At 37.9% G+C, this 20,928-nt stretch overlaps 1 protein-coding gene across 1 annotated transcript in view; it reads right to left on the bottom strand.

Annotated features, from left to right (window-relative positions):
* Positions 1–793: 793 nt before the first annotated feature.
* LOC126830382 (putative carbonic anhydrase-like protein 1) overlaps positions 794–20,928 on the bottom strand; it is a 93,970-nt gene continuing 73,835 nt past the window's right edge. Inside the window, exons 5-12 of the mRNA XM_050560766.2 lie at positions 18,128–18,223; positions 8,586–8,652; positions 7,739–7,890; positions 6,298–6,417; positions 5,732–5,774; positions 3,630–3,724; positions 2,803–2,880; positions 794–1,442 (exon numbers count right to left, since the gene is read on the bottom strand). Of these exons, the coding sequence (XP_050416723.1) occupies positions 3,699–3,724; positions 5,732–5,774; positions 6,298–6,417; positions 7,739–7,890; positions 8,586–8,652; positions 18,128–18,223 (504 nt within the window). The 3' untranslated portion in view covers positions 794–1,442; positions 2,803–2,880; positions 3,630–3,698. The remainder of the gene's footprint in view (positions 1,443–2,802; positions 2,881–3,629; positions 3,725–5,731; positions 5,775–6,297; positions 6,418–7,738; positions 7,891–8,585; positions 8,653–18,127; positions 18,224–20,928) is intronic.

Here is a 20,928-nt window from a genome sequence, read left to right as displayed (position 1 = left end):
TTGAAAGTATAAAAAACGAAACGAAATATAGATGTGTATTTAATCAGATTGTAACTATACTATACTAGTATACCCAGATACACACATTACAGCAGAATAAAGAAACTGATCTCGAGTTCAACAAAGCATTCTCAGACTAAGTTAACAATTTACTCACAATTGTTCGCCTTATATGAACTAAAATTTAGCCCTTAGTAAAACTTTTGTTGTTTTAATGTATCAACTACATCAATAAGAAACTATGTGCAAAGTTGTGTGTTTCTGGATCAAAGATATTGATTGAAAGTTGAGTAAATTCTTAACTTAAGTCTGAGAATGTTATGTAAACTCGGGGTCAGGTTGTTGGTCTAGATATACAATTAGATGACCTGGGCATCCCACGTTTCTCTATCTACAACCTCGATATTAAATCTCCCCTTCCATCCTAGAGAAGACTTCCAATATATACTGCACATGGCCTGGTCTTGTTTATGCCTATTGTACATGTCGACTTGATTAGAAAATTGTAAGTTTCAATCAATCATACTAGAGATAAGGATGTAGCAATCATTGGTTGACTCTATACAGTATACATTAACCAGTCAGTCTAGCAACAGAGGGTAATATCCTAACACCAGTCACCCCTGTTCAATATTATTATACTGTACATTTTCACCCGAAATGGCTTTATTAGAATTTGTATATTTAAGTATTATAACTACTGTGATGATCAACTAAACAATATATTAATTAGAATTGTTTAAGTTGTTGGGGATTAACCATTTTACGTAATGGTAGTGAGGCAACTGCAAATTTCAATAAAGCCATTTAGAGTGAAAATATACAATATAATAATTTTCTACTATTTTTTCTATTCACTGTCAGATTAAACGTGAATTGTTTTGTGATCACATTTTTAATTGTCATCAAAAGAACAATTAAAAACCATTCGTTTCGTTTGTTTTGGAAAACTAAAACACGGCCATATCAAGTTTTAAAATTGATACACTGGCTTGAAATAAGTAACACATGAATCTGTTCACATTATAGACACAGCTTCAAATTCACAGCAAACTCTATTATAGATTTAATCACACACACACAAATAATTCACAACACAACACGTAATTTTAATTTGTTTGTCTAAAAGCAAAATCACTCGGGGCTAAGATATCAAAAATGAATGATCGGCACCGTTTTTGATTAAAAAAAATTGTTCGTAGGTGTCGCAGCTCAAATTGTTCGTAGGTGTCGCAGCTCAAATTCTCTTGAAATAAGCAGTCACGGTAATACTCGATAAATTCGTTGTAATTGTCTCATTTAGACCTCCATCCTAATCATTCACACATTTAAGGCGCTAACAGAATTTAAAGCACTCTGGATTCCTTTTTCGTTTAAAAAGCTATTGATATAGTTTTGATTGTTTGGCAACCTTTTTTGCACATCGTCATCATATTGCATGTCTGAAAACAAAAATAATTCAAATATAGATATACTGAATACATCTAATATGAAATTGAAAAGGGTATTCACTTGCTACGTCACTACCGGGACGACGTTGACGTCAAATGTTTATGTATTGTTTAATGGTCGAGAGCGAGACATTAAGTAATATATTGTAACAACATGAGGGCCGTAGGCCCGAATGTTTTTACAATATATTACGCAATGTCGTAAGCTCGAGACCATTAAACATCTTAAAATACTGACACTCAGCACGAGCTTTTACGTCACATTAGTCCAATATCTCACTGGTTTGAATAAAGTACTATTGGCAAGTTGCCCGTACGATTATTTGAAATAATGGTACGCCAACATCAAAGGGTGACGTCACATCTGTATTTTAAACCTAAGTATGATGTAAACAAAGCAATCAAACATCAAGGGATCTTTAACTCCTCAGGATTATGACCAAACATGACTCGTGTATGAATCATATGACGGTAGTCTAGGGTAGCCTACACAACGGATTAATTGTTGACGTTTTTCCATCTAAGGCAAGAAATCGTAGGCTGCGCGATAGATTGCCGGAGATTCACTTTCGATAATATAGTGTGCGACACGAACCGAAATATTATCGTCGACAATCCACCAGAATGCAGAACTGTTTGTTTGTGAAAGGTCATATTTCTTAAATTGTGAATAGCAATTGAACATCGCTTTGTAATTGTCCAGGATTTTACAACTATGGTGAAAATATCATACACGATAATACCCCCGTCAGATCGGGTGGCGTCCTTACTGCGCTGCGCTGCTAGGACGACGCCATAAGCTTGGTAAAAGCGTGGTGGAAACGCCAGATATCGTACTGTGGTCTCCATGGCCGCTAATGATCGCTGAGTCACGGCGTTTGTTTTGAGCATGTTCAAAACAAATGCCAAGGTTCTGCGATTTGACCACGAAAGCTGTGAGAACGATGCTTTTTTCAAGTTTGTAATTTTTTGGGACATTATCTGGCGTTGTGTTTACGTTTGCCGGCAACCTTGTGCATTTTCTGGTTCCCGTACGGTCGCAGCAGCGCAGTATGGACGCCACCCCGGTCTGACGGGGGTATAAGTCTCCGACTGCCCATGCCAATCGGTATAGCGTGTGTTCAAGTATTATGTTCCATATAATATCCACATAATTCGACTAATGCATCCCTGATGCGGGCTGGACTGCAGTGTCCAATTCCGAAAATATTTGGTGGGCCTCACAGCCATGATCTGTTTTAGTGAAATGATGGCAGATTGCCCTTGCCAGTCGAAACATGGACTAGAGCCCAATTGGCAGCAACAGCTACTGAAACTGGTCTGTAATATTTTGATACTTAGTGAAACGTACTGACTGTAGAGGAAGTAAATAAATCTCCTCCAAATAGTTATATCGACCATCTCCTTCACAATCAACATCATGATGAATCTAGAAAATATAATATGTACACCAAGTTAAATACCGCCAGTAGATACACGTATATTTAACATGGATATTATACAGAATAGGTATCTTGATAGCCACCCTCTTACAATTTGAGGAAGTGGGGTGGATGGTCGAATGGTTAGCGCATGCGCGTTGTATCATAAGGTCTGTCATTGAGTCAACTGGCGTGGTTTCGATTCCCTGGTTGTATGTGACAAGGACTAGGGTCGCCTGTCCAACCTCGTAGGTTTTCTCTGGGTCCACTGATTTCCCCCCACTGCTAAATGGACTTGGAGGTTAAACCCCATTTCTCTCTCTCTCTCTCTCTCTCTCTCTCCCACTCAGCTGTATCTCGATATTTTCATATGCATTCTCACTATGGCATTGTCTGGTTGGTTTAATGCTAAATCATATCCAACTACAAGCAACTAAAGACCGGCGGGGAATATCTTTGGTACCAAATCTCTTTTTGGCGGTTTGCATTTGGTTCAGTAAACAGTAAAATTTGCAACCTAGCACGCTTAATAATGCTAGAACTTCTGGACATTGCCGATATTGTCAAGTTGACAACAGCGATGTTAGCTCTGTTCTTGTACTCATCAGTAGAAACAGCACACGAGGTATAGTAGGACAATATCTGCTCCAACGGGAGAGTCATGGCATGAAGACGACACACTGGTAGTGAACCGATGAATAAACCCGCATAAACGGTTAATTTGTAAATTTTATTCTTATAAAAAGTTGATACCTACCAAATGTACATCTCCCTTCCAAGTGACGTAGATTTTAACCTTATAAGGCATCTTTTAAGATTTGGCCCGTCACGTTTCCGCGTATTTATTATTTACTGAAAAAGGAATTGAATTGAAAGATTACGTTACATTGGGGTATAGTATCTGGCCAACACAACATGTTGGCCATTTTGCAATCTGATTAAAATACAGATCTATATTTCGTTTCGTTTTTTATACTTCCGATGGCCTAAATTACATGAAGATCTGACCAGTTGTTTTGGGAGGTCGCGTCAGAGGTCATACGATCGGCTTGTGACCCTATGACGTCAGACATCCAATTAACCTATCAGCATTGATGTTTCTAGTGGATTACCCACAGTACCGTGCACCTCACGCCAAAACCTCACAGTAACAGACCGTTTCATTGGCTAATCCCTCACATCATCCAGAACACGTTAATGATAACAACTCCTCCAGATTCTAGTGTGGTAAGGACAAGTAAAACGAAATTTTGAAATATAAAAAAAACGAATCGAAATAGGATCTGTGTTTTAATCAAATTGGCCATATTTGAAACACTAAATGTAGGAGAATTTTACTAGAACAGCGGTACTCCCTCCACTGTACTCTGCTTGTATTTTAAGTGTAAGCCAATATGTTCATCATGGTTGGATTTCAGCTTTTTGTCCTACCCGAACGACTAGACACACATGCGTGAAGGCCGGACAGGTAAGTTGCTTGAGTAGTGCCTTTTCAGATTTGTTCAAATGTAGTTAATTTACCCAATAGGAACACATTTGGTGCTTTAGGGAAGGGCTGTGGAATTTTTCTAATTCTGGACATTAGTGGACACAGACCACTTAATGATTTTAAACCAGACTTGGTAGATATAATATGGGGTGTTGCTAGTTTAGGATTGTTCCATTAAACGGGTAATATACGTTTCAGGGGACACCTGAAAGAGGAAGTTTAAACAATTCACATAATTTCGAAATCGTTCCACAAACTTCATAAATACCTTTCAAATCAATCGATATTCCTGGATAACTCCCGGTAATTCCCGACGTGTTATGCGAGTCTGAATATTTTATAATGTAGTTCCTGTTAAGAAATTATACTGTTATGGCGTAGGAGGACGCGATTACAGCAACCTTTCAACCGCGCGCACATTAACTAACATTAACTAAAATATGGCCTCGTGAGAAAATTACTATCATGACCCGAAAATCCTTGGAGAATTTGAACACAGATTGAGCTGTTTTATTTATTAAATTACATGATGCATGTGTAGGTCAACGATATAGTCAATGGACTACAGGAGAAAATTCAGCATGTTATAATGGGATTGTCGATGGAAATAGACACTGCAGATAAAAAGTAGTAAATTGAAAAAATACAATTAAATATAAAGGGTTGTCATGCAAGATATGCCCACATTGCCAGGGGCGTAAATGAAGGAAATGTGAGGGTGGGGCCGGGGTGTGTGTGTGTGTGGGGGGAGGGGGTCAGGAAAAAAATTGTCAGTCGCAAAATAAATGCAGTCGGTCGCAAAATTATGCATCAGGGACTAAATGAGGTAAACGTGAAAGCCGGACTGTTAAGTTGCTTGAGTTGTGCCTTTTCAGGGAAATAGAAGAAAAAAATGGAACTTATCCAAGATCTTTTGATCCTTAACATGTTTTATGTTTCATCGGACAAATATTGTGGCCTCCAGAGGGTCTACAACCTTGGTTATTGCATGCTTTAACTCTATTTGCGTAAACGGGAGCGGCCATTTTTTTCCGGAAGTTTCTGTCCGATTTTCACGAAATTCGAACTCAACCGTATTTATGGTGTAACGGTGACAAATTTGAACGGGTATTCATGTGACCTCTAGAGTTTCCAAAAGTTAAAAACGCGATTTTTCGAAAAATCAGGGGCCATAATCCACGACGTTACGTTCTGATATGCGCCAATATCGAAAGGAACCGAGATCTTTGAGATATAAACAAATAATTCAAGTTTCGTCAAAATCGGATAAAAATTGTGACCTGTAGCGTGTCCACAAAGAAAATGTGAACGGACGGACGGACAAGGGCGACGACATAATGAAAATATGGGCGTATAAAAATGTAATATACCTGAATAATACATATGTTGGACCATTGAACATTTATGGTTATGCTGAAAAATAATATACAGATTTAATAATTTAATATGATACTTCCAAGGAGTAGGGTCGCCTGTCCAACCTCGCGGGTTTTCTCCGGGTCCCAGAGTTTCATCCCACTGCTCAAGACCTCTACGCGCAAGCGAATTATTGAAATGAAATTGAACCATGTGTTAGTCACGAAATGACGTCGTTTGTGTCGAGTGGCCGTTAAATCCCCGTTAAATCTCTCTCTCTCTCTCTCTCTCTCTCTCTCAAAACTGTGAACTATGATAACAATCAAATTCATTACATTGGTATGGAATCCATAAGGGCATGATTAAACGATAGATGGAGAAATTGAACCGGTGTCAAATGTACTACGCCCCACCCCAGCCTACATCGATCTGATTAAAATACAGATCTATATTTCGTTTTGTTTTTTTATACTTTCGATGGCCTTTATAACATGAAGATTTAACTAGTTGTGCACAGCTGGATGTCCTAATCTGGAATATTTATTTTAACTTTATGGTATAAAATACATTGGCTACTTACAAAATTTATATTAGTTCTGATTGTTCGTTGATTGACGTCTTTACGAGGTCGTAAATTACCCGCCATTAACATTTGTGGGTTCTTACGACCAGCTTGATTCAATTTTCTCATTGTATCTATCTGTAAGACACGGTACAAACTGTGTAATTTATTTCAATAAAATAGAATTATGTTAAATAACATTATATCAAATTAAAGGCCCACACCTGGTACAATAAAGTCATCGAATCTCTTATTTGGTACAACAAATAAATCCATGTGTTAAATATCAAATCCATTAAGGGCGGCTTATGTCGACCTTACAACTGAGAGCAACTAGCGTTTCGGCAACTGTCGTTTCGGCAACTGAGAGCAACTGGCGTTTCGGAAACTGTCGTTTCGGCAACTGAGAGCAACTGGCGTTTCGGCAACTGTCGTTTCGACAACTAAGAGAGCAACTGTCGTTTCGGCAAGTGAGAGCAACTGGCGTTTCGGCAAGTGAGAGCAACTGGCGTTTCGGCAACTGGCGTTTCGGCAACTGGGAGCAACTAGCTTCAACTGGATGATACTGAAAAAGGTCTTAAGCGGGGCTTTTGCTGACATTGCAACTATCAAAGCAACTAGTTCCAGTGAGTGGCAAGTGTGCTTATGTCGATCATATCAAGAACTGAGAGGACAGCTGAGGGCAACTGAATTTCGGAGCGCTCATGTCACCTCGGAACTGATAGCGATTAGACTTAACACGTGACTTTTAACTTTTGATCACGTGATCAACAAAATGGCGAATACCTTAGAAGAAACCCAAAGGCTCTTAGTTGTCCTCAGTCGCTGATATGATCGACATAAGCACATTGACTGGAAACCCACGCTAACAGTAATTACTATTTATTGATCATCCAATAGACTTATTCTCCATTAATCTATGTCACAGTAAATTTTTGTCCACTCTCTTATGTTCACTTAAATCGAAATTCCGGCTGAATTATTAGACTCGTTTTAAATTCAATTACAAAATGCAGTTGATGGTCTTTCGATTTTTGGGGTTAATATATTTTTCCGACTTTACCAAGTTCGTAACATATGGGATGCTCGATTGACCGTTCCGGAATTGAATTCTGTCAAACCCCCAAAAAGTGACAATCGAGTGAAAATGGGAATTTGGGGCTAAAACGCATGCGACGACTACATGAAAAAATATCTCAACCAATCATGACAGCTGAAACATATTACATAGGTTTAATTACATCACGATTATACTCAAAACGCCTCCATTGTCGGAACTGACAGAACTGTGACAGAACTGAATTCCGCGTCACACGATTGCATTCTGTCCATTCGGTACGTTATTGACTGACAATCGAGAACCCAACACAACTGGCAAAGTTGGGCCTACACGATGATTTTCGTTAAAATTGTAAACAACTAAACTTATACAATACTAAAAGATCTACTTATAGGCTACCTGTTTTTTGCTGATGTATATTGGTTTATTTAAAATAACCCAGGTTACTGTTTCATAACAACCCGGATGAGTTAAAGAACCTTCGTAAGTGATGTAATAATCTGTTGGTGGAAGCAGACGTGAGAGATAAAATTCTCTAACTTTGGTACTGTCTCCTGTTGAAAAGAAAATAATTTAACATCATTCAACGATATCGAATTGAAGATCCAATAATCGTGTATAGCCAAACATTTCAAACTTAACACTACTTGGACAATAAAGTTCGTCAACTTCTACAACTTTTTTTTCAAAATTGCCTAACTAAAGATAATGTGGAAGGGTCCGCTTCCTTTTCCAAAATGGCTTAAGTACAAATGTTGCTTTCGTGGACATGGACAGTACGTCTAGTCGTTTGGAGGATATGTGTGAAGACGGAAACGAACCTGTCCACCTGCCAATGAGTGGAATTTTGCCCGGGCAGCGGCACTATGGCCTACTACTTCGGAAAATCCCAATGAACTTTCTCATCCAATGCAAGGATCGAAAACGCGATCTCCAGACTAGCGAGCTAGCGTCCTGCCCACTTAGCCACCACAAGGAAAAAACACAGTATATTAGTCTTCAACTGACCGACGAATTGTGTTGATGAAAACTCCATTACTTTCCTATCGCCTACAATTTATCGTTTAACAGGAATAAAATATATATATATCGAATTAGTTTCGTAATACCATCCATTTCTCAATAATCTATAATGTTATGAAATTCTAACCGTCAGTATTAAGCTTTCAATACATGTCTCGAAATAGCATTAACTGTCAAATATGACACTGATATGAGTGTATATTTCTATAGTGTCTATGCATACCTTTATATTTGGTTTTATTCATGGCATTAACTAATATTTCAAATTCGCCATGTGTCACATCTGTAGTCTGAAAAAATAAAAAGAATACGTCTGAGGTCAATATCATGTAGATAGGGACTATTTCAGTACATTAAAGTAGCAAAATTAACTCAATATCATCCAAAGTCTTCGACATTGAAAACACGAATCGTTTGCTATCTTAAGCCCGGTCCCAGTGGCCGATGGACACAAAACGTATGCAAAAAGGACACAGCGGACGAACAAACTTTCGGGGGGTGGCTCCATCCGTTTTAATCCGCTCTAGAAATGGATAAAATTGACGAAAATTTGCAAAAACAGAACGGAAAAGAACCAACGTGAGAAGTATGTAGCGGGAACGTTAAATGGATGTTCATCGGAAGCCTAGCGGATGGAAGTGGATGACAGCTCCGAAGGGGTTAGGCAAACTCCAGACATCCTTTAATTTTCCAGATACATCCCAGATACAAACGCTTTGTCCGTTTTGAAAACTTTATATACGAGATGCATACGCTTACATCCTTTCTATTTCCGTGCTACTATCGATGTATAGACGTTCCATGTACCTTATCTTTCCTCCCTCTTTCCGTTTTCAGCTGGAGCGGATGTGAGTTGCGAGGATGCCCAGAGGATGCAGAGAAGATACAGTGGACGTTTAACGAATGATAACGGACATGGAATGTTTGGTGCTCGTATATGTCGCGCATTTACATCGTACACGGCAGAAAAGTTCATCCGTTATAAAAGTTTTGTGCAGCTCAAAACTTTTTACGCGGATGAAATCGAAGTGAACGGATGCTCGATGGATAGAGCGTATGAAATACGTATGCAATGAGTACACAACGGATGCACGTTTTTTCCCCGTTTTACATCCTCTTTACATCAGTAAGTGCAGTGGGACCGGGGCTTTACATCAGCACTGATGTTGTGATCTTACCGGGAAGAAATGGGCTTCTGATATCTATTATACAAAACAAACAAAATTATTTGACCATAATCGTGTAACAAGGGACTCGAAGAACGAGGCATGTCAAACGGTGACGCTATATTCTTATCTGAAGTGCAGGCTCAATAAATACTATCGATGTAGACTGGATTAATCAGATGATAGAGATTGCCATTCGATTGCCATTCGATTGAGATTTCTGCCGTATTCGTCGAACATAACTAATTTGAAATCAGAGTGAACGGAAATGATTGAATGTAAATCAGTTTATATACATTCATATTACATTATTAATATTAAATGCGTTGCAACCCATTTGTGTCAATTTCTAGCTCCCAAATATTAGCGATTTAGCGCCTTTAAATATAAACGCCCGAACGGCCTTTCAGTAACTTACATTTAAACTGGTGAAAAGTCCAAACACATATTTTCGTGCAAGAGGAATTTCTCCTTGTTTCGTCAGGGATCTGTCAATAATCTTACTTGTCAGTTAATCCTTTATAAAACTACTGAAACAAAATAGGCCATTTCTAGGTCCCAAATATTACCGACTTGGCTCCTTTAAAGAGGCGATATAACGTTCCCCTATTCAAAATAACCTTCATGAAAACCTATAAATATTGCATGGGGTTAAAAAAAAAACTTCCAGAGACCACTATACAAATTGTAAATTAAATTTAAAAAACGTCAATATATCAGCAATGGCTTGCCAGATTTGTCTCAAAATTTTTACACAGAATCAAATCACGCAGAAATCGAACAGTTTGGAATTGCCATAATGATAAATTCTCTTTTAGAAGAATCGTGACTCTTCACTGGTATGATAGCTTATATCATGACATGTGCAACAACAGGGGGGGGGGGGGGTCGAGTGATCCAACGTCTACACTTTAGGTCATAAGGTATATCAATAAGTCAAAGTGACGTGGTTTCGATCCTAAGCTTGTACGTGACAAGGAGTATGGTCGCCTGCCTAACCTCGTGGGTTTTCTACGACGGGTCCATCGGTTTAATCACACTGTTAAAGACCCCTGAGTAGTACGAGCAAGAAAATTAATGAAATAAAACTGTTCCAGCGAGGTTATGTCTCAACAAAAACTATGCCACAACAAGTTTTTTTACATTCTAAAAATTATGTAATAAAATATACATATTTTTTTTTCAGTTTATATTTCCATTAATCGTAGCCTATCATTTGTTAGACGTCCAACACATCAGGAACTAGAGACAGGCTTGATTATGTTAACCTATAAGAAAAGTCTAGACGGGATATTAAACTGAAAACATAAGATGCCTTCAACTTGTTACTTATTCTATGTCACAAACACATTCCACAATGGCGAGCCAACTCATACACTAAATTAACTACTGACAACAAGCAAAACAGAAACCACCGGTTCAATATGGTGGAATCGTACATATCCAATCCTTAGTAAGAAACACACTAATGTGGCTCTCACCCGAGCAGCAGGGATTAATTTGAGGCTTTCACTCAGAAAATTCATTCAAGAATAGAAATATTAGCGACACGAACTTGATTATATACATGTAAGAGAACTCCAACATGTTTGGTATACGGGCTATGGATATCGCCATTGAGAGTCGCCGACGTTTAAGAGAAATGGACTATTTAATCATGGATCAGGAGGCCTAACGATAACTATAATTAATCTTAAGGCTTTTCCTCGGCAGACCATCCACTGACAAGGGGACATTACTCCGTCCTGCACTACTGACAAGGGGACATCACTCCGTCCTGCACCACTGACAAGTGGAAACCAGACTGCAAAATCACAATGACTCGACCACATGATCTCGCCACGTATGGTTTGTTAAAGGCTAGAGCCATTTCTTAAGGCCAACTCAAGATTTCATCAAGGTCACTGAGATTTAAATAAGGTTAGGGCACGTGATTGTTGGCGAGATTGTAGGTTTGAGTTAGGGTAAGCGTTAGGGCTAGCTCCAGGGTTAGAGCCAGGCATAGAATTAGGGTTGGGATTAGCGCTAGCCCTGTTTACATTTCGTGACCTTTGACCTAAATTGAAGTTGGCCTTATGAAATATAAGCCTATATGTAACCGTTTAAAGGTCGATAGGTGGGTTAAAATTGCTAAACAAGCACTAAAAAAAGATAAAGATTTTCTGCAGTGGTTGATATAATATTAAATAAAGATATATTACGAAGATACGACTCAAGTCAATCGCGAAGCTAACACGTTCTATATTTTATTATATTATTGCGTGACCATACCAAAGGTCGTATAACACATGGATCGTTACGCAATAAATAAAAACAATATAAAATAGATTTAGTTGTTGTGCTGTCTTTTTTTCAATCAATACCGTAAGTGTATAAACATGCCACATAGAACGGTCGAGTTCAGTTTGTATCACATTGTAAAGGTCCGTTTGTGAGTGGGTAATTGAATCTAGGCCCTATCAATATTAGTCTAGGAATTCCAATTTCACCAACTTCTTCAATGAGTTGCGTTGTCTCTTTATCCTCTCAGTACAATAAAGTTTAAGTGTTTGTGCTGTCTTTGTGTCACTATAGGCCCGGTACTGTACAGCGCAGTGGACACTTACGGCTGGCCCCCGGAATGGCCCGAATCCATTCACTTGATTAGATATTTGTTTATTTGGTGCAATGTCTATTTTCTGTCTTGTCCGCAGGTTTATCTTGTAGATTTTTGTTTTACGTGTAGTGCGGTCCTCCTGCACTTACTAATAGAAGGCCACATCCGAGGCCGTTGATATGTAGATTTTATTTGTTGTTGTCAAGAAAATCACTGAAATGAAAGCCTGTGTGACTGTAAAAGGAGCTATTTCGCTAATATTTGGAATCTAGAAATTGACACAAATGGATCGCAACTCATATAATAATGTAATATAAATGTATATAAACTGATTTACATTCAATCGTTTCTTTGTTTACTCTAATTTCAAATCAGTTATGTTCGGTAAAATACGAGAGAAGTCTCAATCGAATGGCAGTCTCTAGCGTCTAGTTATTCCAGTCTACACATATAGTATTTATTGCGCATGCTCTTCAAACAAGAATATAGCGCCACCGTTTGACGCGACTCGAGTCCCTGAAACGCATTATGCTCTACGATTCGTGTACAAATGGTAAAATGTTTATGTTGTCTTACATATTGGATATCAGAAGCTCATCTTTTCCAAGTAAGATCACAACATCAATGTTGATGATTTAAATTGATAAATAATTCGTGTTTTCAATGTGGAAGACTTTGGTTGATTTTGAGTTAGAGGCTTAGCTACTTTAACCTCTCTCTCCTTCAGGCTTCATTCGGTTTCAGAAGTCGGAGCGAGAACTTATCGGGCGTACTAAAAATTCTCTAAAATACCGCATCCACTAAAAATTATCCCATCTTTGATAAAGGAGTTTAAAATTGTGTAAACCGGGTCTGAGTCTGATTAGACTGAGAGATTTGGAAATACTTATTGTTTGTAGATGGGAAGGGGGTCCTATCTGGGTAATATTTACGGGTCATTCAGTTTCTAACATATGACCCTCCCAGTCTCAACACGCTTCAATTCGTCTTCACAGGAATAATCAGTCAACTGAAAATCATCAGTTCGGCGGTTACCGCTCTCTACGGTAACAATAACTGCGTCACTTCCGGATTCTTTAAATCTTTGTTCGTTTCAACCGTAGAAAAAATATCGCCATGTTAAAATTCACAATACTCCACAATGTATACCTTACTTTGTGTTCGATTTACGTCGTGTTTGTGGCTTTTATATTTTGTCTGCCGGTGCAGATCGATTGGTTTTCTTTTTTTTTATTCCAGGCAACATATTAAAACATGATCTCCAAATACTAATAAATGGCGTGATTTCCCGCTTTGACTGACGGGTGCGTAACGGGCAACCATTGCCGCCATCTTCCATAGATATCGTAAACTTTTGCAATCAGAAAATAATCATTCAACCATCGGCATACTTGTATATAGTTGGAGACTAAAGACCATAACTCCAGACGGACGTCATAAATCACAAGCTATATCTACCCCTCCATCTTAATAAGACTTTAATAACCAGTCCCTTAGGTTCATCTTCCTACATCAGTATTATAACTTCTATAATGTAATCACCCTTCAAAACTCTCTTCATCGAGTCGGAAGATATTATTTCCTAACTTCTACAGACGTATTGATATAGTACAGGAAAATGGGATTGATGACTGGTATTGATTGGTTGGAATAAAGGGTCACAGTAGGTCCTAATTAATCTGTCAAATTATTAAATGATGACTTATTAATCTTGTACCGTTTCTTACTTGAAGCATGAATTTTAAGCCATTAGTGTTACCGTAACGTTAAAGAAGAACTGTATCAATTTGAAGGGTTTGGTTTTTATATTATATTAATTATCTAGCCTAAAATAAGCTTAGAAACATATTCAGGGGCAGATCCAGGAAGCTTTGCAGGAGGGGATTTGCTCGGTATCTGAGACAATTTCATTGACGCACAGCATTAATTGTGATATCACTATGCCTACATCATTATCTCGCGCATCAAATGTCCATCATGGCCGAATGATTAGCACGTGCGCGCTGTATCATAAGATTTGTCATTGAGTCAACAACGCGCAAGCGAATTATTGAAATAAAATTGAACCATGTTCATGAACCATGACCTAGTTTGTGTCGAGTGGACGTTAAACTCTCTATATTTCTTTTGCTTATTGTTTACGCGAGGGTTAAATTGTTAAAATATGTATCTTTAATAAGGAAAGAGAGAGAGAGGGTGGGGTGGGGGGGTTAACGTCCAGTCTATACAAACTAGATCATTTCGGGACTAACATATGGTTCAATTGTATTTCAATAATACGCTTGTGTGTAGGGGTCTTTAGCAGTGGGAGGAAACCGGAGGACCCATAGACAACCGACAGCAGCTTGCTTCACTCCTGCTTATGTACAAGCGTGGGTTAGAACACCCGACACTTTTACAGATGACAGACATTGTGACATAAGTCGCACTCCTCTAGGCCATATGGCTTGCATCTCCTGTCACGTTATTAATGATACAATATTCTGGTTTGTACATATTCCTAGCTCCTTGCCAGTGATGCAGGACGGAGGGCCTGACAAGGACAGCTGTCTAGTCCTTCGGATGAGACGAAAAACCGAGGTCCCGTGTTTACATTGGAATGCACGTAAAAGATCCCTTGGCAGTTGGAATTCGATCTACGAGTAGGCGATAGTGCCGCTGCCCGGGCAAAATTTCCCTCATAGCACACTGTATGGCGTATGCCCGTCTTCATTAGCCCAGTATAGGAGCAGAACAGTAGGACGTTAAACCCCATTTTATTTCCTCCAATATTCGATGTGGCGCAATTTGATTAAAACACAGATCCTATTTCATTTCGTTTTTTATAGTTCAAAATTTTGTTTTACTTGTCTTTACTACACCAGGGTCTGAAAGAGTTGTTATATAACCCGCTCTATGGGTGATGTTCGGGACTAGCCAATAAAACGGCCTGTTACGTCGAGTTTTTGGCGTGAGGTGTGCGGAACTGTGGGTATCATTGGGCCAAAAGCCACGCGTATGACCTCTGACGCGACCTTCCACTACAACCGGTCAGTAAAGGCCATCGAAAGTATAAAAAACGAAACGAAATATAAATCTGTATTCTAATCAGATTGGGATGTGACCTAATAAAAGTAACTATCGTCAAACATGAAAGCAAACAATTTCAGATTTTATACTAATTTGGAACTTATTAATACTATTCAAATCAAACGTTTGTTTATATAGATTTTATACTAATTTGGAACTTATTAATACTATTCAAATCAAACATGTGTTTATATAAATGTTTGTATATTAATTGGCATAGAAATGATTTCAATTTGAACTTTAACATTTATAGTGCGATCGCAATCTCCCACGAAATACCAATTGTTTCCAAATGAAAAAAAAATGCTATTACTAACATTACTTGGTTTTAATATGTTCTACTATTGAAAATATGCGGTCACAAAACTGCAGAGAGTTACGTAGGAACAAAAAGTCCTACGCCATGATTTTTCTTTTATCTGCTAAATAATTGATGAATATAAAAAGGGCGGCATCTTCCGGGAATACACCATACATTATTAACAAATCACCTCAACAATAAGATATACACATGTTACTTGTTTCACAGAAAGCATAGCTCGAGAGAATATATCTATATGTGACATATTCTAACACAAACAGAATAAGATATGTTTTGTTGCAAGGAGTTTTTAGTATTCAATGTCTGTACTGTGTGAACCTGTATAAAATATGAGCACTTCACAAACAGGATACAAAATCTTTAATATTTTATAGTTGGACTTTGTTAAAGGAGCTAAGTCTCTAACTCAATATTTTCCATAATATTCGAAATTAAAAACACAAATTATAATTCAATATTGGTTCATTTCAATCCATATTGATGTTGATGTTGTTATGTTGCCGTGGAAATGTGGGATCCTAATATCTAATATTTAAGACACAAAGGACGTTTTAAAATATGATACACGAGTCGTGTACCATATCATTTCGGCCGCAGAATCAATGAACAAAGAAAAACATATACTAAATTACAATGCGGGCCTGACAAGGACAGCTTTCTAGTCGTTCGGATGGGACGAAAAACCGAGGTTCCGTGTACAGTTGGAATTCGATATAAGAGTAAGCCGTAGTGCCGCTGTCCGGGCAAAATTTCCCTCATAGCACACTGTATGGCGTATGCCCGTCTTCATTAGCCCAGTTCGGAGCAGAGCAGTAGGACGTTAAACCCCATTTCATATCATTTCATTTACAATGCGACAGTAAATAGTAATGGCTGATTCACAAATGATAAAACAATAATAAAATAATGTTTAGAACGGACGAAGCAGGCGTTCAGTTTGGACTGTTCACGTATTTCACCGAACATAACTGATTAGAAATTATAATTTTTTTAAAAACATTGAATATAAATCACTTTAAATACACTCATAGTTTGGACTGTTCACGTATTTCACCGAACATAATTGATTAGAAATTATAATTTTTTTAAAAGCATTGAATATAAATCACTTTAAATACACCCATATTACATTAATAAATGCTTTTAAACCCATTTATGGGTCCAAAAAATAGAGCCATACGCACTTTAAACTCTATGTCGAGCAAGTCTATAAAAAAATGTCCGAAAACCGTACAACACAATAAGCTGTAAAATGTGGGCTATAAAAACGTGTTTTGTTACGAGAAAATGGGCAGTATTTTATATTTGTACTTGTTTAACCCATGGTCAAATTGGTGTAAAAAGATCGAGGAATCAGATGTTATTTTTTCCCAGAATAAGATTAGATGACATTAACAAGATATTTTGATTAAGTGAACGTGGGGGTGTGGTATACATTCTAAAACAATCCTGTACTCATTTCACTAAGTGATTTAGCTACTGTATTTCAACGCCGGAAATAAGCTACCAAATGACGTGTGATGATCAACAGTAAATAGCTTTAAGGTGACTGTTTTCTTACAATAAAAATTGATTACCAATTGAACTGAGCCGTCGACTTTTCACAAAACAATTTATTATCCTAGAAACAGAGCAGCGTTGAGAGAGAGAGAGAGAGAGAGAGAGAGATGGATTTAACGTCCACTAGACACAAAATAGGTCATTTCAGGACTAACACATGGTTCAATTTTATATCTAGTTACGGCCCTGCGCCTGTTTAACCTCGTGGGTTTTCTCCGGGTCCTCCGATTTCCCCACACTGCTAAAGACACCTACGCGCAAACCAATTGTTTAAATAAAATTAAATCATATGTTAGTCCCGAAATGACCCCATCTCTCTCTCTCTCTCTCTCTCTCTCTCTCTCTCTGGCAACTCAGTATGATATGTGGTAAAGTTTGCTCTGACACCGATGCCACAGCCTACACGAGTGTAAGGAAACTACACATCAAGGTTGTCATCACCTTCACTCCATTATAATCATTGACGTATATAGTCGGGTGTTAAACCCATTTCACTTCAATTAGAATCAAAGTTACTGTATCAAAGCATTGTGACAAAGTGCTCAATAACCTGGACTATATTCTCTTATGTATTTAGATGCAATGAACACACCGAACCCACCTGTGTTTGATAGTATATGATATAGGTTTCTATTGTGTTTAATTTTCGCGACGTATGCTAGTTTACCTCCAACGCCATTTGGAGCATATTTTGAAAAGAACAAGACTTTAATGCAAAGCCAATAAAATAACTGAAATTTTGTTGAATGGTCGTACACAGACTTATGTTTAAGTCCAGCAAATGTCAAGAAATTCGCTGGCCCTTTGTAGGATTTAATATGAATTTTATGGGTTCAAATACAGCAAATCCCTTGAAATTTGTATGATTTAATATAAATTTTATGGGTTCTGTTTTGTTTTTTTTTTTTTGGGGGGGGGGGGGGGGCTCACCCGTATCACCGCAACTGTGACAGAAAGAATGACAGACAGATGAACTAACAAACCTATTTTATTAGTCCCCTGTTAACTAACAAACTAATGACAGCAAAACACATTGATGTGTATTAACCTACCTGAGCAAAGATAGCTAGTATCAACATTCCCCTGGGCGATTTCTCTGCTTCAGTGATATTAGAATATAAATCCGAGTTATAGGCCATTATGTGAATCTGAAAATGTAAAATATCATTAAATAATAATTTAAAAAACAATTTACAAAATATCAATTTGGTTAAAATTGGAATACTTATGCAAGAGCTAAATCGGCCCATTGTAGGTCTTTCTTTAGGCTTGAAATCATTTATTATCATGACAAGACCATAATCAACTCTCGATGCTATCTGACGTGTCCGATTCTTAAAAGATTTGAATCCTATCTGCGGTTCAAAGGCCGTAGCTGATTAACCGTAAAAATGGATAATCGAGACTTTGTTTATTATCGTAACAACGGTAACAATGACAATCGAGGCTACAGTGTTATTAAAATGAGAACTTCGCGGCTCAGAGGAAAGTAATTTCACTGAAATTTTCAGCATATTTCCTTTACATAATCTAATTTTAAACTATTATAGCGAAATCTAATCTTCCATAATGCGCCTTTCAGCAAAGTACATTTAAAATCATAAGGGACACCTGTCAAGTAAATCGCGTGGGTTACTACGTCTGTCTCACAATAAGGTACACGTTAAGACACCTATTTCAAGTAGAGATTAGTTATAACCAATATATTATAAATATGAGAATCCCAAGGGATACACGCGGTCTCAGCGATTTAACCTTAAAAATTAATACGGACAAATTAACCCGACTTAAAACTATGATGAAACGGGTCGTCTGTGAATATGACATCATGCCAGTGTGCATGGGAAATTAAAACTGGATGTTCATCAATAAACCGTCCCACACATGATTATTGGTCTCCTAAATCATCCCTTCCGTATCAATATAGTAAGTGCAGAAGAACCCGCACTACACGCAGACTGAACCCTTAAAATAAAGAGAGAGAGAGAAATGGGGTTTAACGTCCACTCGACACAAACTAGGTCATTTCGGGACTAACATATGGTTTTTAATTTTATTTCAATAATTCGCTTGCGCATAGGGGTCTTTAGCAGTGGGAGGAAACCGGAGGACCCGGAGAAAACCCACGAGGTTGGCCCCTTAAGATAAACCCGAGGACAAGACGCGTAGGGGTCTTTAGCAGTGGGAGGGAACCGGAGGACCCGGAAAAGACCCACGAGGTTTGTAGTACTATCGAATTTCTTTCCTTGTTGTGTTTGTTTTCTTCCTGATCGTCATATATAACACTACAGGTTAAATGGTTCCTACAATTTTATTGTTAAGCTGAAATGACTTCGAAAGTTCCTCGTTCTCGATAAATAATAGCTGCATGTAATACCTGGGTGAGCTCTGACCAGTCTCGCTCAACACCATCCCTTTATAACCCCCTAATTTCTGTACGTCTTAGATTAGCTTTGACGTTAATTTAAATCCCAAATATGGAATAAACCTCTCCATTTCTCAAGACCAGGGGGGGAAACATTACCTTATTTGGTCTACCAACCATAGGTCAATAAACAGACAGAATTTAATGGATATTTTGACCATGGTTAGGATTTTACCAAAATATCACTGTTTTTTATATATAAATATATAATTCACGTTCATTAAGTACGTGTGACTTGACTCTATAGAAAGAGTGAAGCAACAACTTTTCAAAGACCCAATATTGTCTTAAAGACCAAAGTGCTACAGGTTGGACAAGGCGACCCTACTCCTTGCCACGTACAAACGGGGAATCGAAACCACGCCAGTTGATTCAATGACAGACCTTATGATTCAAGGCGAACGCGCTAACCAAAATAAAAAACAATTACAATGCACTGGAACAGAAACCCACTGAAACTTCTTAATATATATGCTTACTTTCCTTCAGGGAAAAAACGGGATTGATTGTCTGGCACGGATGGGACGAAAAACCGAGGTCCTGTCTACACATTGGCATGCCGCTTCCCGGGCAAAATTCCCCCCCCCCCATAGCACACGGTATGGCCTATGTCCGCCTTCATTAGTCCAGATGGAGCAGACGAGTAGGACGTTAAACCCCCTTTTATTTAATTTTCCTCCAGGGAAAACAACTAATGGATACGTCAGCCAATTTTTCCACATTGTCTTAACTTCTGGATAATAACTATTCAGACAATTTTAATCTGAATTTAAAATAAACCCTTTATAAGATTTATGCGGACCAAAAGCTAGACATCAATTCTGTTGACCAAACCCTTTGTCTAGTGCCTTTGTTTCCTATAAAAGTTTGTAAAGATAAAGAAATTTACACTAATTGAAAGATGTCTAGCTGTAAGAATAACCTTAATGAGTTTAAAATTAAAGAATAGTTTAAAGAAATAAAACAATATAATACCAGTTAATAGACTTGAACTTTTATAAAGACTTCGACGAGACGATGTTATGGGGGTCATCTTTCACGAATACTGAATCCAATGGCTGCTAATGGCGGTTATAGAAACTCGCCGTTTAAATGAAACGAAATGTTATTTTATGGCACGTCAGCACCAACCGGGATATATTGCGCCAAACTCACCGTTTAACAAAGCAAGCTAGATTATTCAATATTTACAGATGTTTATTCTTATTAAGTAATATTCAAAATGGTGTACTTTTGAAACGTGTCATGATCTTAGATTCATACTGACAAACTTGTTAACTGTAAACTATGCAATTGACACCCAACATGTATAAACACAAAAAAGGACATGTCGCGACAATCTAATTAAAACAAGACGCACATTTTGTTCTGTTCATTTTGATGTCGGTAAAACATTAAATAGTCCAATTTTTATGCCTACATTTCTAG

This window comes from Patella vulgata, chromosome 8 (assembly GCF_932274485.2).
Source record: "Patella vulgata chromosome 8, xgPatVulg1.2, whole genome shotgun sequence".
Classification (NCBI taxonomy): Eukaryota; Metazoa; Mollusca; class Gastropoda; family Patellidae; genus Patella; species Patella vulgata.
Note: the sequence above shows the minus strand (reverse complement) of the source record. Positions and strands in the feature narration are given on the sequence as shown.